This window comes from Manis javanica, chromosome 11 (genome assembly GCF_040802235.1).
Source record: "Manis javanica isolate MJ-LG chromosome 11, MJ_LKY, whole genome shotgun sequence".
Taxonomy (NCBI): Eukaryota; Metazoa; Chordata; class Mammalia; order Pholidota; family Manidae; genus Manis; species Manis javanica.
The window spans coordinates 108,125,790-108,150,355 of record NC_133166.1 but is presented as its reverse complement, the minus strand read 5'-3'; the positions used below and the strand labels follow the sequence as shown (position 1 = coordinate 108,150,355).

The window sequence follows — 24,566 nt, the reverse complement described above, 5'->3', positions numbered from 1 at the left end:
CTGCCTCTTGTGAGGCACAGGTCGGCCATTCTGCTTGTCAGCTCTCGCCTTCTCTCCTCCGCAGCGAGAAGCCCCTTTCACATCCGCCTAAATGTGTGGGGCGTCCAGTGTTCAAGTCCCCTGTCCTACAAGGGCGGTGGGAAACAGCACACCGTAGGGCCCCTGGTCCCTGGCCACACTGACCAGTTCCAAACAGGGCACAGTATCGCCAGCAGTTTCCCTGCAAACCTGGATTGTGTAAGAGAACACATCGCCCAAGAGCGAACACCGCTCAGTTGCATACTCATGCCTACAAGCTCAGGCCCTGGGGATACTAATTTTTGAAAGAAGATCTTTTTGTCAAAAGTAAACTCCAGAAACAGGCTCCTCTAGCCTGCTTTTCCCTTTGGGAGATGCTCAGCCCCTGACAGGGCCAGGTGAACCCCTATGGAGGTAAGGCAACCTGCTTTTTTAAAGTGCGTTGAGAAAGAGAGGATGAGGAGGAGAGAATTTCTGTACTCTATATTTTATTTGGGGGTCCTCTGTAAGGGCGGGTTCGTGCAGAGAGTCTACCAGGAGGAAACCCAAAGTTTGGAGCTGACATTCTTTATGCCTTGAGCTGGAGTCTGATCTTGAACTTGAACCAAATAGCGGAGCTCTCTGGCTTCTGTGCCAGGGCAGGGACGATAAAGGCTCCTTTTCCCCTTTAAAACATGATTGCTGGGAACTCGTGTGTGTGCGTGTGTGTGTGTGTGTGTGTGTGTGTGTGTGTGTTGGGGGGAGTGAATGCCCCCCCTACTGCCTCCCCCCCTCCGCCCCCCCTTAGTGATGTTTGTCCCCGCTTGCCCATCACCAGGGGGTTGAGAGGAGTATGACAGGTCTTTGTTGTCTGAATAAAAATCCGTGGAGCTCCGGGGAGAGAACTCCTCCTACCAGATTATCAAAAATGGGCTGGCTCTAGTCTTCAACAAATTGGACGCGGCTACGGCAGGAGCGGTCCCCGACCCGACCTACCGGCGCTGGGAACTTGCAAGCAGCCAGGGACCGCTGAAAATAGCACTTCTTTTTCTTTCTTTGTGTTCAAAACTATTTTCCTTCTCCGCCAGACTTTGTTTTCCTCCCCCGCTGCAGTTGTTTCCCATTAGTAACTCGATCTCTCCGCGCAGCAAGACTGGCCTCCGCGGTCTCCTCGCCCTCCGCCCGGGTTTGTTTCCTGCGCATCTCCGGCAGGAGCCGCCGCGCTCTCCCCGCTCGCCCTCCTTTCCGAGCTGACCGGTGTCCATCCGCCTCCCGCTCCTTCCGGCCCTGCGTCCCCGAGCGCCTCCGCGGCTCCGTCTGCCGGTTCACTCGGATGAGCTGAGCGCCCCGGGCAACTGTGTATGGAAATAGTGGGGTGCCGCGCAGAAGACAAGTCGTGTCCTTTCCGCCCCCCAGCCATGCTCTTCCACGGGATCTCCGGAGGCCACATCCAAGGCATCATGGAGGAGATGGAGCGCAGATCGAAGACCGAGGCCCGCCTGGCCAAAGGCGCCGCGCTCGGCGGCCGCGACGCGGTAAGGAGGGCCCGGCCGGCCGGGCGGAAGGCGGGCGTGGGGCGCCTCCCCCGGGCGGCGGGCGGGCTCCCTCCGGCCCGTCTGCGCGGCGAGCAAAGGCCCCCTTCTGATTTGAATCGCCTGCGCTCCTGAGACCTCGCCGCCGTTCCGGGACGGCAGGGAGAGCAGGGGAGGCGCGCGCGTCCCTCCGCCGCCCTCCCAGTCTCCCGGGCCCCCGACCGCGGGCCTCCGGAGAGGGTGGGCGGCCAGGAGGCAGGCGAGCCAGCGGGCGGCGCGCGCCAGAGCCGCCCCGGGGCACCGAGGGCTCTTCGCAGTGGGCCGCATCCAGGCCTCGGGGCGCACGGAGCTCGCGGCCCGGCCCCTCTCCGGAACAGCGCTGCGTGCAGCCTCCGGACGCGGTGTCGGGTGGGGGGCCCTGGCAGAAATCCGGAGGAGCGGGGCCTTTCCAACCTTAGACGAAGGAATAAGTACAGCTGTTGCCGCGCTTCATATTAATAAACGTCTTGTCCGCTTAATAATGAAAACCAATGAATAATCCATGCGCTTCCCTTCCTCACCTAACGGAGAAACAAATTGCAGAGTCTCGGGAACGGCTGCAGCCCAACGGGGCCGCGCGCTCGGGCGGCGCGGATGCAGCAGCCCAGGTCCCCGGCGGGCGGGCAGCGCGGTCCGAGGCCGCGGGTAGGCGACGCGGACGCGTGCAGGTCGGCTGCGCGCATTCCGGGCGGCGCTCCAGGTCTGGGTCGGGGGCGAGACAACCTTCCTTGTCCAGGCCCAGAGGCGCGGGAGTCCGCCCACCCCCGCCAGTCGGGAGGGCAGGCCCGCGGGTAGCTGCTCTTTTCCCCTAAACGTGGCTAAGCGTCTAAGAACAAAGAGCGGCGGCCAAGCCCCAGTTTCGCGGCGGGGCTGGTGGTCAAGGTGAGGTTTGCCCGCTTCGGCCGCGCGGGAGGGACGCCGGGGTTCGCTGAGCGCGCCGGACAGGTTTCCAGGACAAAGATCCCCCGGCGTGTCGGTGCCAGGGAGGCGGGGGCTGTGCAGAGGGGCCGGCCCGGCACTGACACCCTTACCAGGCAGGGAGCCGGGGCCCCCGACGGTCAGACGGCGGCGAAGCCTGCTGGGCACATCCCGGCCGGGCGCCGTGGGCGCAGGTCTGGCCCCTGCCATCCTTTTAATGTCAGCGCTGCCCGTGAGAGTTCAGGGAAATGGCATCGTGACGTCGTGTGTTGAAAAACAACCTGTGTTCGCTCACGTCTCCTTTCCACCCCCACAACAATTTTCGTCGTTTTATTTTGTGTGCGTCGAAAGCCACAATTTTTGGCTCGTAATCACTCAAGCTGGGAACATCCACAGCTGTAAGGGGAATGCGCGCCCAGCCGGCTTTGGGAGGCCGGAGGGGCTGGCGCGCCCTGAGGCGTCGGGCCCAGGAGGACGCGCGGACGCTTGGCCGGCGTTTGCTGGGCGCGGAGGCCCGACCCCCGGGGCTCCCCGCGCGTCTCAGGCGCGCCGCCTGCTTGCCTTGCAGGGCCTGCCGCCGCTGAGCCCCGAGAAGCCCGCTCTGTGCGCCGGCTGCGGGGGCAAGATCTCGGACAGGTACTACCTGCTGGCCGTGGACAAACAGTGGCACCTGAGGTGCCTGAAGTGCTGTGAATGCAAGCTGGCCCTCGAGTCCGAGCTCACCTGCTTCGCCAAGGACGGCAGCATTTACTGCAAGGAGGACTACTACAGGTACTCGCGCGTCCGCCCCACCCGGCGGGGCCCCCGCCCCCTCCGCCCCTCCGCCGCGCGGTTCTCAGGCCCGAGACCGGGAGGCCCCGTGCACCTGGCGAGGGCGGTGGAGGGGCGCCAGGTCCCCCGAGCACTTCGCAGCTCCCCTGCGGCGACCTGGGGAAATCCGGAACGGGCTGCGAATGTGTCTCCGGCCACCGAGGCTGAAGCGGGTTTCGTTCCGTTTGCCACGAACTGGGCAGGGTCCGTGCGCTGGAACGGAACTGGTGGCCGCGCAGCAGCGCCCGGGGGCCGGGTTTCTGGAGGGTGGCGGGAAACCAGGTAGACGACCGTGCCAGGGACGGTCGCGGTCGCGGAGACCCGCGCGGGGCGCACAGAAAGCCGGCGGCCTCTGCCCCGGGGAGCGCCGTGCAGGGCCCGGCTCCGCTCGGCCGGAGGCGGCCGGAGAGCCGCGCGTCCGCTGCCGCAGCGCCGTGTTCGCCCGGGCCCCGTCAGCCCCGCGCACGCTCACACGCCCGTAACCGGCCCGGGGCCGCCGCACAGGTTGCGGCGGGGCGGGTGAAGCGTTTGCACTCAGCGTCCGACGGCTGCGCCAGTGCGCGCGGACTTGTTGTAGTCTCCGCCTGAAAGAGGGAGCGGGGCGCTGCCCGCCTCTCCCGGCTCTAACGTCAGGGCTCCGGGCCTGCGTCCCCAGCAGGGCCCCGTAGGCAACGAGGGCGCGTCCCGGCGGCCGCGGGGCTTGGCCTCTGCCACGGCTGACCGAGGCGGCGATGGTCCCGCCTGTGCCTCAGTCCGCACCCTGTTTTCTTCCAGAAGGTTCTCTGTGCAGAGATGTGCCCGCTGCCACCTTGGCATCTCCGCGTCGGAGATGGTCATGCGTGCCCGAGACTCCGTCTACCACCTGAGCTGCTTCACCTGCTCCACCTGCAACAAGACCCTGACCACGGGGGACCACTTCGGCATGAAGGACAGCCTGGTGTACTGCCGCGCCCACTTCGAGACCCTCTTGCAAGGGGAGTACCCCGCGCAGCTGAGTTACACCGAGCTGGCGGCCAAAAGCGGCGGCCTGGCCCTGCCTTACTTCAACGGCACCGGCACCGTGCAGAAGGGGCGGCCCCGGAAGCGCAAGAGCCCGGCGCTGGGAGTGGACATCGTCAACTACAGCTCAGGTGCGCCCCGCGTGCCGCCCAGCCTTCCCTTCGGCCCTAGCCCCCGCGCCCTAGGCTGGAGTCCGTGGAGCCCCTTCCCGCCCAAGATCTGGTAGCAGGAAGGGTGCTTCACTGGACAGGCCTCTTCTCAGCACCCCTCGCTTCACTCGGAAGGAAGGGGAAGATGGGGTGAAGGGCTGAGGGGGTGGGAGGGGCAGAGGGGGGAGAGAGACCTTTATTTAGCTCGTGGCAAAGACACGCTCATAACCATGGGGCTTCAGTGACTTCCCCAGAACGGGCAGAGCCAAATCCTTGCTGCCCATTAGCTAATGAGCCCATTAGTCTCTGACTCCCGTTGGAGCAAAACAGCCCCAGGGCAGTTCCTGTGTGGACGCCAAACCGTAGGTCCCGGAGGAGGTTTTCCTACACACTGAACAAAAAAAAAAACCTCGAGAGCCCAACCACAGTGTGTGGAGGGGGCAGAGGCTGTGGGTGCCAGCCCGGAGTTGAGCAGGAACCAGTTGGCAAGGGCGTTGCAACCACAAATGGCTGATCTTGGTGAAAAACAGCTGTGGGGGAATTGCTCTCCACAGCTGAGCTGGCCTGCCCCTTCTGAGGGTCAGCATGCACGTCCAGCCAGCCCGTTCCCCGGGGAACGAGCCTTCGGGATATCCAGAACCCCCGCCCCCCAACACCGAAGACTGAAGGTGCCGCCAGGTCAGGCCTGCCCGGAGGCCCTCGGCCCCGCTCCAGCCTTCTCACTTACCAACAAGACGCAGGCGGCAGGCCAGACAGCAAGCTTTCCCCCTGGCTTTGGGGGACACACCTACCATTTATCAGTCTCGCCCCTCACCGGCAAGCTCACCCCCACACTCCATCCCCAAGTGAGAATGCCGACAGGCCTTTCAGACGGTAACCTGTGGGTCACTGGGAAAAGGGGCCCGAAAAGCCCTAGGCTAACTTGGGGAGGCCTAAGGACTGGCTCAGCTGCTCTGACTCGCCTGTCCAGCCAGCCCTGGCTGGGACTCTCAGTGGGCAGGAGGCTCCGGCTAGGGGGAGTCCATTCTGTTGGCAGAGGCGGGGGAGGGGTGTGTGTCTTGGGGACCTGACTGTGCAGCCCCAGGCTGTTACTGTCACCTCCCAGACTCCAGCCAAAGCAGGGGCACCCCAGGGCCCAGATCTTGCTTGTTTTTCTCGTCTGTGCCCAGGGCCTGGTGTGGGGCAGGACCGCTATTGCTCAGGTGTAGGAACAGCGTTCAGCCAGATAAGGGATTTGCCCAAGGTCACACAGTCAGTGTGAACGTGCGTGCGGGAACTAAGAGCCCTGCCCTGAGCCCGGAGTGCAGGGAAGGCTGTGCAGGGTGAGCGGCCTTCCCAGCCTCTGCAGGGCTCTCACCTGGGGTTCTCCCCTGACTGAGGGGAGTGGGGATGGATCGGTTCTGGACAGGCACAGCGGGCAGTACCCCCAGGGCAGCTAGGAGGGGAGAGCCCAGCACCTGTGCACCTGCCCCTAGGAGATTATGCCAAGGTCGCTGGACCGGGGGAAAGGGCCAGTCAGCTCTCTGCAGACCACAGCAGGGCCGGATCGTGTGGTGGCAGCAGGCACAGCCTTGGGCTTCTCCAGTCCCCAGCTTCGTCCAGGGCTCTGGTTCGCGGCCAGTTGGCCCAGTGGGCTTACTTCATGTCCTCTGACGTGTGGACCCCGGGTCAGGGCAGGCAGAGCACTGATTGTTCTTTATGAACAGAAGATGACATTAGAATGTCCAGCCACTCACCAAGCCTCTAACGAGAGAGAGAGAGAGAGAACTGGGGAGTCCACGTAACCTTTGGGGAGAAGGAATCCCTCAGCTGGAGAGAGTCCAGAAGGATGAAGATTTCTAGCCAAAAGGCAAGCCTGTTTGCTCACTTGTTTATTTAAGCTAATTAACTAAATTTGATTTCACCTGGGATCTTACTTTAAGTTAAATTAGAGAGCTTTAAGGACATTAAGATTTAGCTTCTCCTGCTTCTCTGAGCAGAACTAGAGAGCACAAATTAACTTCTTAAAAATAATGAAAATCGTCCACTTAGGCCTTTAGTTTGCACATTAAAATGCTGCTCGGAGGTCATTGCTGTCTTGCTGATGCGGGAGGAAAAGTCGCCAAGGCCTCCTTAACCTGAAGGGGCTTGTACACCACACACTGCAGACTGGATGCCTTTTAATTAACATCCACACCATTCTTTCTGGACTTTTCTCAGAGATACAAGTAAATAGTATATATTTCTTTAAGGTCAGATGAAAATAACCAGGAGAAATTGAGTCATAGATGCCTGACCAGAAATCAACCCACAGTGAAAAAAAATGAAAAGTTTGTGGATCTAATGCTGGTTGGTTACAAAACTAGCAAAATAAAATCTTCAGTGAATTAGAAAACATGTTAAAAGGTAGGAAATAAAGTAGACCCACAGTTTTAGCTCTGCCTTTTAGCTTTCTTTGGATCTTATGTTGCCAGCTCTGTTTAAGTGTAAATTAGTCTCAGAAAGAGTAACATGGGTACTAAACAAATATGATCTCTACATTGATAGATTTTTTAAAAACATGTGCACACGATACATTTATGGCTCAAAGACCTCCAGAGAAGATGTGAAACTTGGCAAATAGCAGTGAGTGCTTGACATAAGGCAAATGCCTTCTAATGAGAATATTCCTAATTTGTATCCCTCTTGGTGCAGATATTTAAGAGAAAGACATGGGAGGTTTTGTTAGGAATGCTGGGCTGAAATCCAGCCCTCCAGGGGTGAGAAGAATAGATGGCTCTTCTCTGGGTAATTTAGCATTAATTGAGAGACCAAATTTTTGCCACTTCTCAAAATCTCCCTTCCTTCAGCTTCTTTCTTGGCTTCTGAACTTCAAAAACCTCCGGGTAGCTGTTAAATTAGCCTGGCACTGACCCCTAGTGGTCTCCCAGGGATCGGTTAGCTCTCAGAAGGGCACACACCTTCTGTAGTGTTACAGGTGACCATTCTGTAAGTGATTGGACACTAAAATACATATTCCCATTAACCTTATAATGCCAGATGCATACTTATAGGTATATGTTTGAGACAGTTTTAAGTGAGTTCCCATTTCATCTCATAATTCAGGGGGAAAAACTCCTATAGCTTTAGAAGTAGATCATGGGGAAACACAATGACTTCCAATCTTGCATAATGCATTTGTAGCTAAACACAAGTAATTTAGATAATGCACTGAGTTACTTTGTAGGAGAAACAGATTGCTCTATTAGGTTGAATAATATAAGTGATAAGAGTCACAGGAAGATCATGTACAATAATATCTGTTCAATAAAGAGCTAACTTTAACTCCTTACACATTGAATTGTATACTATGTGGAAACATTTTCCTTAATTGTGTTTAATGCATTAAAATTCTCGGTTGAGTTTTTAATTAGCAATAATGGATGAACAGCAGTTTTACCAAACCATTCTATATTATTTTTCATAAACTTCATTTTAAATACTAATGGACATATAAAGAATTATATTCATTTCTAAGAAATATTACCTTAATGTGTGGGTGGGTGGGGGTGGGGGAGATGGCTAAGGGCATTATTAAACACCAATTTAAGTCTTCTATCCCAAGTGTAGTATTCAGTTTGATATGCTGTTCAAGAAAAATATTACTCACACTACCCACATATGATGGGACTTGAATCTTATTTGAAGAAGCCTTCAGTGGCTAAGGTGTGCCTCCCGGACCATTTGCTGTGGGTATATTCACAGTCTGGTTGTGAAGTATAGTTCAGTTTACTGGGATAAGTTTAGTTTTATAGTAGGTCATAAGAGGCTGTTTCATCCATTTGAGGATATGAAAGTGCAATTCTGTAGAATATTTGAACTTGACATATCCCCACTGAGCTGAAATAGGATAAAATGTAAAGTATATTCTGTCTCTTGTCTCTGGATATGTTACCCTTTCTGGTGGGGTCTAAGAAGTCTATGTCCAAAATTTGTATCTAACTTGGATTCTGTTTCAAGTTGATTTGATTTTGCATTAATAGTCAAAGATTCAAAATTGTGACTGAATGCTCCTTGAGCTCTTGGCCTTGTGCTTGACTTAGGGGATTAAAGGTGAACATGATATAGTCTTTCCCTCGGTCAACTCAGCTATTCTTTTGCCATGTGTGCCCTCTTAGGGAAATATACACAAAGGAAACAGTAGTTCATGCCTGGACTTCTTACATTAGGGAGAACTGTAAAGTGGATTTTTGTGATGTCGCTGACCTTTTGGTTATGACTAAAATTGCTGTGTTTCTGTGTATATGCTGATTTACTGAAAATACTTGGTAAAAAGTAATTCTAGCTAGAGCATAGCAGGCCAATATTGTATCCAGCAGAATGAAAGAGCTAACATTGTATCCAGCAGAATGAAGGAGCTAACTAACATTAAGACTTGCCTGGCTTTCTTTAAGATTCAGTTTTCTCCTCCCCACCCCAGTGACATGATCAGGTTGGTTTTGAATATTTTATTGTAATGCACTAAAATGAAGTCTGGTCAGATCTGAATATGCATCAGATAAATATCTGAAGTAAGGGTTTAAAGAAATAAGAAGTTGCCATGCCTTTTAAGTTGTGAAGTTGGCTGAATCAGTAAATATTAAGTAAAATGTTTTCATTTCATAATCATATTTCTCATGCAGAGCCAGTAGGTTATTAGAAATGACCTTTTAAATGCACAGCTTTACATCCCAGGGATAGTGACTTTCAGGCTGGTTTCAAAGGCTGGGATGTTTTGCCCTCGGTACTGAGGAGGGCTTGGCAAGGGGAGAAGAGATGCCACAATGTTTCTGTCAGGCCTGCCGGGGGCACAGCTCAAACCGCACTCGCACGCATCCTGAGCAAGAAGGGCCAATACCTGAGTCTGGAAGAGAGCTGTGGGGAGTGCCTCAGGCATTAAGTGGGCAAGGAGAAGCCCGGCTCGTTCTCGTCCAGAAACACTTACTAAAATGACTCTAAGGGAAAACTGTTTTCTTCCTGGCATAGCCCCGTGTTAACCAGTTACAGCTAAAAGCTTTCCAAAATAATGCTCTTATGATTCCATAAGAAATCTACAAGTGTTTGTCTGTAACTTCTCCACCCTCTCCAGCACTCACTTTTTCCTGGTTGAGAAGCTCTAGGAATGCCGGAAGGGCTGAAAGGTGGAACTGACCTGGACTCTCCCTTACTAGGTGGGCTCAGGAACTCCAGGTGTTGGGGGGCTGCGGCTGCTTGCCCGCACATCCCTTACAATGAGACGCGGTGCCTTCAGAGCCGCACAGATACAGACAAAATGTGGGGTCTGCAAACACTCTGGGTGGGTGGGGGCAGTGTGCTGATAGACGTAGGAGTAATTCACACGTTTTTTTCTTTCTATCTAGGAGGTTTCTCTCAGGCTCACAGCTTACTCATTTTCCCAAGTTTTTCTAGCAACTGTTAAGAAGAGAGGATTGATCTAGTATTTTTTAATTACATACAAACTTTGGTTGTGTTCATATTAAGACTAGTTTGGCTGACTTTGCAGTAACCTCTCTATTTTGTCTACATACCGCTCATAACTGGGCCCACAGCCCTGTGCACGGCCGCTTCATTAGGGCAGCATCGTCGTGCAGCCCGCCAGCACCTGGGCCAGTGCAGGAGCTTGCACTGAGCTGTTTGTTTCCCGTCACCGCAACAGGTTGTAACGAGAACGAGGCCGACCACCTGGACCGGGATCAGCAGCCTTACCCGCCCTCGCAGAAGACCAAGCGCATGCGCACCTCCTTCAAGCACCACCAGCTCCGGACCATGAAGTCCTACTTCGCCATCAACCACAACCCGGACGCCAAGGACCTCAAGCAGCTCGCCCAGAAAACGGGCCTGACCAAGAGAGTCTTGCAGGTAAGGAACCTCCTCGTCGGCTCTGCGTACACCGCCCTTCCCCTGTCGGTGAAACCGTGTCTTCCCTGTGCAGACCGACCGCAGCCGCGGGCCGCCCCGCCTAGTCGTCTCCCCGAGGCGCGCTGGGGTTCCCGGGGCCGCCCGCAGGGCCCAGGCGCCCGGGGCTCCGCACGCGGGCCGCAGCCTCCCCGCCCCGCGGACGGGCGCCGCCTGCCGGGCTGCGGCCTGGGCCCCGCCTCTCGCGCGCCACCCGCCGCCCGGGCCGCCCTTTGCGCGGCCCCCGAGGCGCCGCGGCGGGTCGCGCTGGGCCCCGGGGGCCGCCGCCTGCGGAGCCGAGCGGGCCTCTGGCTGCGGGCGCCGCCTCTGCCCGCGGGGCCCTCCGGGGCCGCCTCGCTCTCCGGAGGGAATCCGCGGATTCTCCCCGGGGAGCGGGGTCGGAGGGCACCCGGGGCGGGACGCCTTCCCGCCGCCGCTGCCCGGGGCCCTGGCCCCGGGAGGCGCCCAGGCGCCTTGTTTCAAAAGGAAGCAAAACAAACAAAAAAGAAAAGGCCCGCAAAAGCAGAAAGACCCCCCACCCCCAGGAGGCAGACGCACCTAAAACGAGAGCCCCCCGAAGACAGTAAAGGAGAGGGAGGGTCGGCGCCGGTAAAGAGATCGTTGGGGTTGGTTTGCAGGTTTGGTTCCAAAACGCACGAGCCAAATTCAGACGGAACCTTTTGCGGCAGGAGACCGGGGGCGCCGACCCCGCGGCCGGCGCGCCCCCGCCCGGCGCCCGCTCGCCGCCCGCCGCGCCCGCCGCGCCCTCCAGCCCCCCGGCCGCCGGCCCGGGCCGCGGGGACGGCGAGCCCGGGAGCCCCCCGCGCGCGCTCACCAGCCTTTTCTAACGACGGGCGTCCACTGTTCCTCCCTTTGCCGTCGCTCTCATTATTTTATTACCGACAAGACGCTCTCCCCCAACCCGCAAGATGCTTGGGAAATAGAGGCGGCAGCGCGGTGTGTCGCATCTGCAGCCACTTGGCGCATGAGTTTACAAAGGTTTCCTCCTCCTTTTTTTTTTTTTGTCTACAAAGTGTATTCGGATTTTTAAAAAATTAAATAGATCTTTCAGTCGATAAAGCGAGTTTTGAATCGTTAGCTTAAGTGCCTCTTAAAATTGTATGTTGCTTATTTCCAGAATCTTGAAGAAAACAAGGATGGTATTATGATAGGCAAATAAGCATATTCCCAGTTAAGTGATCAGGTTAATAAAGAATCAGATAAGTAATTCTTTAAATCTTGCAATTGTGTGTTTATGGAATTTTGAAAACTCCACTCTTTTACTTTAAAACTGAACAAGTGTTTCGATTATTTTTTTCTTCCATTTGAAGAATATGATTAAACAAAATCGTTAACTGTAGCAACTGTAAACATTTAGGATTCATTAGGTGGGAGATGGATTCCAGGAATGTGACTTCCCCTTTCTTAGGGATACTTCCCAACAGAACTCTATTTGCCTTTCAACACTTGAAAAACACTTAAAACTCCCTGTGTGTCCTGCAAATTCCACATAGAATTTGAAATTCTGTACTTTTAATCTTCCAAAGCTAAAAATGATAGTTGTAAAACCACTCTTTCTAAACTGGCTTTTTTCCCCAAGAAAATGGAAATAAGCAAAATATAATTTTTAAAGAAGGTAAAAAGATCAGTATAATTTAATTGCGAGCTCTATTAATTGGCTTCAGCTGTACCATAATATTGTATCTGGCATTCTATATGAATAACATTTAAAAAAAACTTAGTGGACTAAAACCAACAACGAGAATTCTTTGGTTTTGTTTTGCTTTATTTTATTTTGGCACAGGTTGATATATTTGTCAGAAAAAACAGCTTTTCTGGCTTTAAGATTTGAAATTATTAATCTTAGATAAACTCAGAAGCCTGGTGGATGTCGATCTGAATATATTTCCTAGTTTACAGTAGCATTTTTTTCTTTTAATTTAAAGCTAAAATCTTAATGGTCTGGGCAGTGGTGAATGTTCATCTATATGCTTCTGTCGTAGTTAAGTACCGATTAGATTGTGGATTTCCTAAAAAAAAATAAAAATAAAAAAGAAGTCAAGATATATGTCTTGCTTTAGTGGATTGTTAAGAATAACTTTGCACATATTCTCCACTTTGTGGACCCCTTAAATCTCCTCTGGTGGTCAAAGTGGCTATTTAATAGACTTTAAAGGTGTCCTTCTGGCTGTATAAATGTGTGGTTACATATTGACAGTTCACTGCCCACATTAAAGTGCATTATTGTAACTTTTGCTCAGGGTCTTTAGAAAATTAGCACAGAAAGTAGCTTATTTTTTAAAAAAAGATGATGGAAGATAAGTTAACACTGTAACAGAAGAAAGGTGTGATTGCCATTATATATTTAGCAAGTGTGGTTATCATCTTATATGGAGCTTAAATCTTGACTTTTCATATTTCTATTACATTTTGGGCATTTACCACTAACCAGACCAAACAACCTTGGTAAGGCTGAGATTTTATTAATACACTTTTACAGGTAAAATATTGATACTTATAAATTTTGTTCTTTGACAGAACAATGTATGGTACTATAGATCTACTTTATTAAGTAGACTAATTATAACTCAGTTCTCCTATGTGCCTTATGATATAACTTGGAAGTAAGTTTGTGAAAAATCAGGATATATGTGTTGTTTGTTAAATTAACTGTTTTAAGCCCTTTTGACACCTCACTAGTTTTGTACTGTTTTACCTCTTATTTCTGAAACTCTTTTTATGGTGTATCCTGTTAGAGGGACAAACATGTCATAGAAAGCAGTTGTGCACTCTTTCAAAAATAGTTGATAAATTCAATAATCTTATATATTGAGCTTCGTGTTTATAGTACAGTAAGTGGTCTAGCAAAATTGTCCATGTTTCTTTGTTTATTGACAAATGCATTGTATAGAAACTATTTCCCCTAAATATTTATGGACCAAACAATTGTGATATATCCTATTAAATTTGTGTGAATAAACCATTTTGAATCTAAGGAGTTTTATTTCCCATCAGTTTTATTTAAGGTTTTAACTGTACTAGTGTGTTCCAATATCTTTCTGTAAAAGTTATTAAAAGTGGTAATACAAAAGTTTTAAATATTCAAACATACAAATAGTTTTTACATTTCCAACTTCTGATTCATTTTAAATGTACACACCATTGCATATGCAATGTAATTCAACGTAGAATTACTTTTAAATATATTTTCTTATAATAAAAGTAATGCCCCACCAATTTGACTCAGCCCAATTTTTAGACTTAAAAAAAGATAATTAGCAGATAAAGTACTTGCATGGAAAGAAACCTTAAATATGATTAAGATTTAATGTTAGGTCTATTGAGCACAGATGATTATTTGTAAATCTAAATAGAAATTGCAGACCCCTAAAAGCCACGTTGCTCTGTAGTTAATAAATTGTCACTATGATTTTTTTCAGGGAGAACAAATCTTGGGGCATTACAGCCAAACATCCCGACGTTTGAAAATTCCCTAAAGTATTAAAAGAAGGGGAAAAGTTTGATCGGAAATCCACTGCAGTGAAGACAAAGACAATATTAGGTTATGATAACCACACATTTTAAAATTTATTGAGCCAAAAATAAAAAAATAAGAGAGAGAGAGAGAGAAAGACTTAAATGTCATTTACTGAATGTTAACAAAAATTCTGTTCTTTATGGTGTTTAACACAAATGGAGGCTAAAATAATTGTGGTTTAAAACAAAGTTAGATAAACCATGTATAAACCAGAGCAACCTGGCAGTAATATGCCCACCCCATATTTGAAGAAAGTTATTATTGGAAAAAAAAAACACCACACATTTGTCAAGCACAGTAGTTGTAAAGATAAAGTCCAAGAACATCCATTTCACCTGCTTGCTAATGTGTATTAGTCCTATCTGTTATGGCATTTTCTAGTTGTAAATTCAAAGAAAAGCTATCACTCATTTAAGAGTATAGGGATCAAAACCCAGTAATTTTAGTATTATTGTTTATTACTTCCTTTTTTAAACAGAAATCTCTGCATGCACTTTTACATCTGTCACTTCTAGTGTACATTTCTGTATGATGACTTATCTTTGCTGTTTCTTGTATGATAAATAGCTTTCGTTAATAAACATTTTATTTGATGCAAACATAGTTAACTTTATGTTAAACGCACACTGCTGAAGTTAATTTTGAACAGTCTTAAGAGGCAGCACAATACATTTGCGACCTGTTACATTTAGGAGAAAAATCCAAACAATATAGTGAGGTTAAATTCTCATAGTCAGGATAACATTACTTACTTGGTCTTTAACTTTTCATGACTTTTAATTTGTTGCTTTCAATTGAGACATGTATTAAAAATAAAAAAAGTCAAAGTAAATCTAAATTACAACAAAAATAACCTTAGAACCAACTATTATATAAACTTTCACAACTTTTAGATTATTAGGTTAAAATTTATAGATCCTCTGTAAGTTTACATGTTCACTATGCAATGAACAAATTTATTGAAGTATACAAATATATTCTTAACTATGAAAAGATCCAATCTTTGCACAGTTCAAATTAAATAGATTACAAATGAAGCAAGTGGAAGAAAAAACAAACATTTAGAAATGAGGTTTTTTTAATCGTTAAAGGGAATATTTAAAGAATTTTTTAATGATTCCTATTTAGCTGTATATCCAAAGCATATGTTAAACAAATATTGACCTATAACTTTCCAGAAAATTTTTCATTATGATGAAATTTTTATTATATACAAATGAAGCCTATGTAAATGATGTAACTTGTATGAATACATACATTAAATATTTCACTTACATGTAGTCTCAGAATTTTGAATGTTTTCTTAAATGCTTTCAATTCCTGAATACTAAAAAAGGAAACAAAAATTAAGAGGGAGCAACTTACTAATAAAAAAAAAAACCAATGCACCATGACAAGTAGACTATTTTGAGTGATCGTGAAACACTGTTTTTGTCAGTAACTTGAATGTTTATGCCTCATTGAAACCTCATCCATGGCTATGGCAACTTAAATAGATTTTCCAATACATTTCTAGCCAGTTTGTTCAAGTCCTTGTCCTACAGCTTCGCCTTCTTCCGCTATGCTCTCAACCTACGGCAGTTTCATTTAGAAATATTTTGGAACCTTGCCTGGCTTTACAGACCTTTAATATTTGTCTGGTGTATGGAATGCAGGAAGAGACTAACGAGGGAAAAAACATATCTGAAATTAGACATCTGAAAAATATAATACAAATTTGAAACAGGCACAATTTTTAAAAATAAAAGAAAGGCACTCTAAGTGAGTGGGAAGAGAAGAAAGCATGTGATGCAGAGTTGAAAGGTCTGCCAAGCTTTCCTGGATGTACAGTGCGGGCCTTGGAGTCTGGGCATCTGCACACTTACTGTTTGGCATGGAGGGGAAGGACATGGGTTTCTTGGTAGGGAGCAGGGCACTGCATTTTCATAGTTTCTATCTCCCAGATGCCTGGCTTAGTCTAACTCCTGGCAAATTGATCCTGGGCAAAAATAAAAAATGTTTTACTGAGAGTTAGCATCCATCAGCTTTGATTTAACCACCTTAATGCTGACTTACAGAGTGGGTAGGCTTCTTTTATACCTCAAATAAGGATAAAACCCCACAATAAAGGACCTAAGGTGAACACTTTTAGGACCTTGGTGATTTTTAATCACCTAAAAGAATAGATAGCTTTATTTAACAAAACCCCAGCAGAATCTACTGTACCTTCTTTCACAATAACCTTTCTGTGGAGTCACAGCATTTTATAATCCACATACGGTATCATTTCATTTCCTGTTGCTGTGAGCTTGCAAGGGGTATTGTGGTGGGGTGCACCAGGGGTGGGAAGTTCTGGGATGGAAACTTGGAGTCCTGTCATTCTAGGTCCTTAAGGAGGATGGTAGAGGTAATGCCACTGTTACAGAAGATAAATGTGAACACCTAATTTTGTATGGAGTTTGCTATTTAATTTTCAACTATATTGTAAACAAAGCTTCGCTTGTAGAGAGTTTGTGCGCTCTTTACTTTTACCCGTATGGCCTCTGGACCCCAGGGTTAAATAAGGACACTAAGACTCGGTCCAAATTGGAGAAAGGGCATTGTATTTTCTTTGAAACAATATAGATGAACTCTGGATTGGTTTTTTTAGAACTATTGTATAATTTAGTAATTGGGAACCAATCCTGAATATTCAAATAAATAGCCCTCTGATGTAAGCCACAGGTCTTTGCTTTACAGGGGATGTCAAAAGTAGGAAGTTATTTTCTTTATGGTATGCTATTGATTTTTGAAACATTTTTATAATAATCTGCCCTTAAACAGTTTTTTCATTTACGTTGATGTTATACCATTATACCATACACTGTACCACTTACCTTGTGTTCAAAGTAAATTTTAATTCTAGGTTAATACATTTTTCTGAACACCCTTTGGGAAGATTTCCATCTCATTTTTCCTGTTTCCATAGCAAAGGAAAAAAATTCAGAACTGTGAATGGTATTCAAGGAAATGCCTGTGAATATGATGTAAGTAGAACATTGCAACTAGATTTCTTATTAACTGTGTTGCAAAATAGATATTTTAATCTAACATCACTCCTCATTTAACATTTCTTTGTGACTTAATATAGTAATATTATCATGCATTGCATCAACATGCCTTTCTTCCCTTAGATTAGTAATTTTTGCTTCTTTGCACTACATTCATCTTGTGCTGAAAGACAAAAAGCGGGCAAAAATTAAGATCCAGGGATTAGCCATATGTAGAAAATTCCTGGTGTGCATTTCTGTGTACTTTCTCACATATTAGAATTGTCAGGAATGAGTTTTTCCTTGAAACTTTGTTTACATTTTGCATGATCTTATAAATTAATCTGAAGAGGAACTGGATACCTTTCATGGATTGGAAATAAAATTTGCTACAAATGAGATGCTCCAGTCTCTGTTGCCTCATATTATGCATGAATATATTAATTTTTTCCTGCACTTTCCCATTGAAACAGAAAATATTAACCTCAAAGGATATTTGAATTGTTACTCATGACAAATACACAAAGATGAAGAAATTCACAGGCGAGATTGTCTTGGTTTATCTCATCCTGATTCTTTCCCTTTGCTGAAGCAGCAGAAATCAGAAAGAGCTATTTGTTTTAACCTTGACATTCAGGGGTTTTGACAGCTTACATCATTTAAAGTTATAGTTATTATTCAGTAAACTTTAATTCTACAGAACAAATGCCATTTATGAATGCAATTTTTAAAAGGCACAAAAGTATTTCACTATTTCAGGAGCTGAAGCTGCTTGAATTCTATGAACAGTGGTTTTTCTAAAGAAAATACAGTGGAAAATTATCTTAAATACCGTATTTGTAGCATTTTACCAGACTGGCCTAGATGCTCTGCAGGAATGTTAAAGAGCTTTAAAAGCCTCCAAAATGCTATGATGTAAATAATTAATTGATGATATTTTTCTGTGATATAAATTGAGACAGTTTATTTTATAAATACAATTACACAGTTATTTTAATATTTCAGCCCAGATTTGGTCTCCTCAATATTTTAATGACAAGGAGATGTTTATACTTTCAAGGATTCCAATTTCTATTCAGTTTTCTTCTCAAGCGTCTTAAGAGCTAGTGTGCGTGTGTGTATGTGTGTGTGTGTTGTATATTTTCTTCATAACACCCATGAAAAGATAACGTATTTTTAAGAAAGAAGGCTCATGTCTTTTAAACTAAGTCTTAAGTAAAAGCAGAAATAAGGCAAAAATGGCAGTTTTCCTCAGCTGGACCAGTTGTGGCAGACCTGCTCGTTGCCAGCTCCGCCTGCGCGCTTTCCCGCGATGCCCACCTCCGCAGGTGCCGCGTAGGCTGCTGTGGGTATGGAGGTGGGCCGTCGCTGCTTTTTACTGGAATGAGGCTGCTGTTTTCAACTTTTTCGTTCGCCAGAGTTTGACTAATGTCAATACGAACAACTGCCACAACAAAATGGGGCAAATTTTGTGGGAATGAATAGCTTAGTTTACTTCATCTATTCAAACGGCCACCTTAGAAATCAGTTTCTTTTACAATTCAGAGATTGTAAACTTTTGGTTTAATTTGCGATGATCAGTCTGTGAAGGGGGCCAGACCTCAGCGAGCTCGTCAGTGAACGTGAAGTGAGCGCGTCCGAGTCCCCGTGAACGCGTGCGGCCCGGTCAGCCTGCGGCTCACTGACTGGGCACATTGTGGACAGAGCTGGGGTCTGAGGCTGCTCAGGAGACCCTCCCGCGGACACGGTGTCGGTAGCCTGAATATACCTATTCGTGTTGGATTGTGGAGAGTTGGTATCATCTGGGGTTTGATGTATCACCAATAAAAGCGATCGCCATGGGCTTTGTTTCTGTTTTTGTTCTGACTCAGATCTGGGTGAGCTCATGGACTCGCTGTGTGCAGTGTCCACTCCCCACCTCCCTTTTTTTTTGCTGGAAAAACAGAAAATACCCAGATAGATGTGTATCGTTTCTGGTTCAGAAACAATTGTGGGCCTTCCTTAGAAAATACGGGTATCAGGAGCTTCCGTTTAGTCTGTGAGGTTTCTTCTTGTCCTGTCTGCCTTGGCTGAAGCGCGCTGTGGCCGCTGTTCACCTCTCATCGCTGCGTTGTTGCTGCGATTACATTCCGTCAAGGAAGATCGCAGTTACTGCCAAACCCTGACGGTTGTTACTCGTGGAAGTTTCTACCAGTGTTCAGTGCTCACAGCTGCCCCCTCCCAGCCCTGCCAACTCCCCCTTCACGTCAGTTCTGTTTCCAGCACGCTTTGAAACCATTTTCCTTCAAGTTAGTAGTGATCTTTTCCTTACCCAAATCATGGCATGTTCCCTGCTTTTATTCACCTTTGCTTTTCTGCCAAGGTCTGCACCCTGATTACTTGCTGTAAGACAATGTCCCCGATTGGCATTGGCCGGGGGCTCCGCTGACGCAAACGGAGCCCAAGTCCAGCTCCGATCTCACGCGCGCCTCCTGAAACACCTGCTTTCTGCGGGTTCAGGTTTTTAGCGATGACTCACTAGAGGAGACTTCCTGGGATGGCTCCTCTGGGCTCCTCTGTTTGTGGAAATGCGGCATAAATGAAATAGAGCGACTTTTTTTCACTTTGGCAAACCTTTCTTTTCATTCCATTTTCATTTTTGCTGAAAAACATTTCCATGTCTGCTGGTGAGATTACTCATCTCCTGGTTACCCAGACTGGGAGTCATCATGGAGTCATTAATTTCTCTATTGCTTTCTCCTTTAAAAAGAATTACTCTGTATTATTCTGTTAACAAGTCCTATATATCCTTTTTTATTGCATGTCTTTGACCAGCTCTCTTCATCTGTCTCTTCGTTTTTGCCGTGCCCTTTACTACTATACTCAGAACTAGGTTTCCTTAACTTGTGGGAAGATATTCTCTGTAGGAAGATCCCCTATAAAAGTATCCCAATGGTCAGAAATGTTTAAAGATTACGCTTACTAGTTATTTGAAATAACTTTCTTATTAGTGTAAAAGCATCTGACCTAGAAGATGGTGAACATTCTCTGTGGGGATTTAAAAAAAGCCTCGTCAGTTATTGGGAGGCCCTGGAGGGGAGCCTTCTCCGTCTATGTCTAACTGGAAAGAATATGCTCTTCTTTAATTTTACTTGATAAAAATTTTGAATATTAATTACATGCTAAAACAAAGGGGATACACAGTAGAAGAAAACAAAGTGATGTTCGAATTGACAAGATAAAATCTTCTATTTCAAGGGAACTTCTGGTTTGTGGTTGGACCCCAGGTCCTTAGGGGAGCCTTAGGGGGTATGAAAATCAGGAGAATCCTGGGCTTTGCACAGACAGGCCTGGGATCCTACTGCTCCCACCAAGATTTTGTCCCAAGCCCACAGTCGCTCGCTGTTCTCCTACTGCTTTGTGGATCCATTTACTCCTAATTTCTCTACCTAAAATCCTTCCTGTACCTAACAAGGTTAATTTTTCTAAGTGGAGTCTCTCCGTTTCTCTCAGGAGCCTTAATGGGGCCACATGGTGGGTATGATTAAATGGAAACCCCTCCCCGAGACAGTCAGATTCTTTGTCACGAGTGTTTGACATTTTCACCTACTTTTTGTCCTTCCCACCTCCTGCCCTGCAGTGTCTGAAGCTCAGGTTAAATTGTCACCGCCATGTTTTTGCACCATCTCACCTCTAATTACAAGACACTGTTCGTTACTTTGTGTCTGCCTAACTCTTATGAGTTCTTTTTCCTTCTTTACTTATTGCATACGTAATACTAATAAAGAAAATTTTTCAGAAGAAATAAAATCACTTATAGTTCCCAAACTATCATAAGGCATGTATATAAATTTTTTCCAAGTTTTCTTCCAGTCCTGGTATTTTCCCCATAATTATAGTGATTTTGTAAAAGCTCATTGTGTGGAGTCTGGGATGTGATAAGCACTCGGTAAAAGATAATTGGTTTGAATCTCTAAACTATCATTTCTTTAAATTATTCTAATTGTATCTCTATGAAAGCTGTCTTCCTTAACACCTGGGATAATCCATGTCTTCCTTCCGGATCACCATGCAAGTCCCACAGTATGTCCCATACACCTGACATGGGCAGTATCAGGCCTCCATTACATCACAAGTCTATTTCTGATGTCTCCTGCAAATATTATGCCTTGAGAAAAGGAATGGTGTCTCATCCCTCCACTGTCTTTCTGAAGGTTCTAGGAAAATAGTAGTTGTTCAGAGACCATTTAAAAAAACTGAGTTGTGAGGCAGTAATGCTTTATGGATGAGTGAATGGGAGAGGTGGAAGAAGGCATTTTGGAAGGAGGAAACAGATGGTGGAATAGGCAGGCAAGCTGCAATCTTCTCCCCACACACACCCCAAGGAAGCAACTACATCAAATACAACGAACCCTGAAGGCTGCAGAACAGACCACGACACCTGGCAAAGAAGGGAAGACCATGCAGAGAGGGATAAAGGGGCAGAGCCATGATTGAGCAGGACCCAAGCCCTTCCCCCATCCCATCCCTGGCAGGAGGAAGAGGAAAAGGGCAGGGAGGGGACAGGAGCCCAGGAATTCTGCATGCCTGGCCCTGGAGCTCTGCTCCAGGAACATGAGTCCAGGTTATACTGGGTTCTGGTGATTAGTGGGGCTGGACACCAGGGACAGCTGGGCCACTCTGGGAGGCTGAGGCTCCGTCCACCTTGGAGAACAGGCATGCTCTGCTGGTCCCACCAAGACCAAACACAGAGGCGGCAGCTTGAAAGGCTTGCCAGTGGTGGGACGGGAGCCAGTGGGGCAAGCCGGGTGCAGCCCCTTTGCAAGAGAAAGGGTGGTACCTTCCCAGCCTTCCCTCAGCCTAGCAGTTTGGGTTCTCCCAGGACCCCAGATGCTCCGTCCCCCTCACCAGCAGCTCAGCCTCAAGGGGATTCCCTGTGCACCACCAGTGTACCGTCCCACCTGGCCCAGCAGTGTCAGACTTTACTGCCTGGCAGACAGAGGGAGATTCTCCCAGCTTTCTTGGCCCTCTCTCAGCCCAATTAGAGAGGTGCCTGCAGGAGGCAGCTCCCAGCACCCCTTCCTCCCAGCAGGTGGCCAGGCCCAGTGCGGCATGCCTTCCTGTCACTAGGGGATGCATGTGCAACTTGCTGGCAGTGCATCCTGCCACCCTATGCCCATATGCTCTGCCACCCTGTGACTCACTGCTTCTGCATGCCCACACACCCTGCCACTGTGCCACTTGCCATGTGACTGCCTCACCCACCCCATTAACCCTGCAGCCCTACCATTGCTGGCCAGAAATTTTACAAGGCCAGAAGGGAGTGGCATGAAATATTTAATGTACTGAAACATAAGGACCTTCAATCAAGAATCCTCTACCCAGCAAGATTATCATTTAAATTTGAAGCAGGGATTAAACAATTTCCAGATAATCAAAGGCTCAAAGAATTTATAACAACAAAACCAATATTACAGGATATGCTGTAGGGACTTCTGTAGATAGAAGTGTTCCTAAGGCTAAATAGTTTTGTTTATGATATCTAATACACAAAGTGTAGAGGAAGAAGAAAAAATGAACTTTTAGATCGTGTTTGAAATACAGCAATCAGAAATTTAACATAGACTGTTCTATAGTCAGGGAGCTATCTTTGAACCTTTGTAACAATAAACGTAAAGCCTATATATTAGATACACAAAAATAAAAAAAGAGAAATCTAACTACATACTAAAGAAAACAACCAAAATACAAAAGAGTATAAGAGAAGAATAAAGGAACAGAGAGGAGCTATAAAAACAAACAGAAAACAGTTAATAAAATATCAGTAAGTACATACCTATCAATAATTGCCTTAAATGTAAATGGACTGAATGCACCAATCAAAAGACGCAGAGTGGCAGAAAGGATGAAGAAAAAGACCCGTCTATGTGCTGCCTCCAAGAGACTCATTTCAGATCCAAAGACATACACACACTGAAAGTGAAAAGATAGAAAAAGTTATTTCATGCAAATAATAGGGAGAGAAAAGCAGGAGTAGCAGTGCTTGTGTCAGACAAATAGACTTCAAAACAAAGAAAGTAACAAGAGACAAAAAAGGATATTACATAATGATAAAGTGGTTAGTCCAATAAGAGGATATAACCATTATAAGTATCCATGCACCCAACACAAGAGCACCTAAATATGTAAAACAAATGCTAACAGAATTAAAGGGGAAAATAGAATGCAACACATTCATTTTAGGAGACTTAACACAACTCACATCAATAGATCAACCAAACAGGAAATAAATAAGGAAACAGAGGCACTGAACCACACATTAGATCAGATGGACTTAACAGAAATCTACAGAACACTCCTCAAAGCAACAGGATACACATTTTTCTCAAGTGTACATGGAATGTTCTCTAGAATAGAGCACATACTAGGCCACAAAAAAAGCCTCACTAAACTAAAAAAGATTGATGTTGAATCAAGCAACTTCTTAGACCACAATGGTATGTAACTAGAAATAAATTACACAAAGAAAACAAAAAGACTTACAAACACATGAAGGCTAAACAAAATGCTTCAAAATAATCAATGGATCAGTGAACAAATTAAAATAGAAGTCAAGCAGTACATGGAGACAAATGAAAACAAAAATTCAACAGTCCAAAATATGTGGGATGCAGCAAAGGCAGTTCTAAGAGGAAAGTACATAACAATATAGACTTGCCTCAAAAAACAAGAAAAATCCAAAATAAACAGTCTAAATTCAGAGCAAAGAAACTAGAAAAAGAACAAATGAAACCCAAGGTTAGAGAAGGAGGGACATAATAAAGATCAGAGCGGAAATGAATGAAATAGAGTAGAATAAAACAATTTAAAAAAACCAATGATACCAGGAGCTGGTTCTTTGAGAAAATAAAATGAAAGAGGTAAACCCCTAAGCAGACTTATCAAGAAAAAAAGAGAGAGTACAAACAGAAACAAAATCAGAAATGAAGAAGGAACAGTCACAATGGATACTACAGAAATACAAAGGATTATTAGAGAATTCTATGAAAAATCACATACCAATAAATTAGACAACCTAAAAGAAATGGACATATTCCTAGAAAAATACAACCTTCTAAGATTGACCCAGGAGGAAACAAAGAGTCTGAACAGACCAATCACTGGCAATGAAATTGAATTGGTAATAAAAAGCTCCCAACAAATGAAATTCCATTACCAGATGGCTTCACAGCTGAATTCTACCGAACATTTAAAGAAGAGCTAATACCCATCCTTCTTAAAGTTTTCCAAAAAAAAAAGAAGAGGAGGGAATATTTCCAAATTCATTCTCTGAGGCCAGCATCACTCTAATGGCACAACCAGGCAATGACTACAAAGAAAGAAAATTCTGTAATTCCTGAAAGAAATTCAGGAATTTCTCATATTCCTGATGAACATGGATGCAAAAATCCTCAACAAAATATTAGCAAACCAATTCAAACAAGAATCAAAAGGATCATCCATGAAGACCAAGTGGGATTTATTCCAGGGATTCAAGGATGGTACCAATAGCATATTTCAAATCCATCAATATCATCCACCACACTAACAAAAAGGATAAAAACCACATGATCATCTCAATAGATGCTGAGAAAGCATTTGACAAAATTCAACATCCATTCATGATAAAACTCTAAACAAAATGGGTATAGAGGATACCCTGTAC

General features: G+C 46.2%; 1 protein-coding gene across 4 annotated transcripts in view; it reads left to right on the top strand.

Annotated features, from left to right (window-relative positions):
- The window catches only part of LHX9 (LIM homeobox 9), a 56,519-nt gene that overhangs the window by 4,032 nt on the left and 27,921 nt on the right, over nt 1-24,566 (top strand). Inside the window, exons 1-5 of one of the 4 annotated variants that reach the window (XM_037004674.2) lie at nt 879-1,532; nt 3,055-3,257; nt 4,071-4,426; nt 10,098-10,300; nt 13,777-15,705. In XM_037004674.2, coding sequence (XP_036860569.1) covers nt 1,359-1,532; nt 3,055-3,257; nt 4,071-4,426; nt 10,098-10,300; nt 13,777-13,833 — 993 coding nt within the window. In that variant the 5' untranslated portion in view covers nt 879-1,358 and the 3' untranslated portion in view covers nt 13,834-15,705. Of the gene's footprint in view, nt 1-872; nt 1,533-3,054; nt 3,258-4,070; nt 4,427-10,097; nt 10,301-13,776; nt 15,706-24,566 lie in introns of those variants that run through there. The other 3 variants (XM_073217212.1, XM_073217211.1, XM_037004673.2) reach the window with 3 other exon arrangements.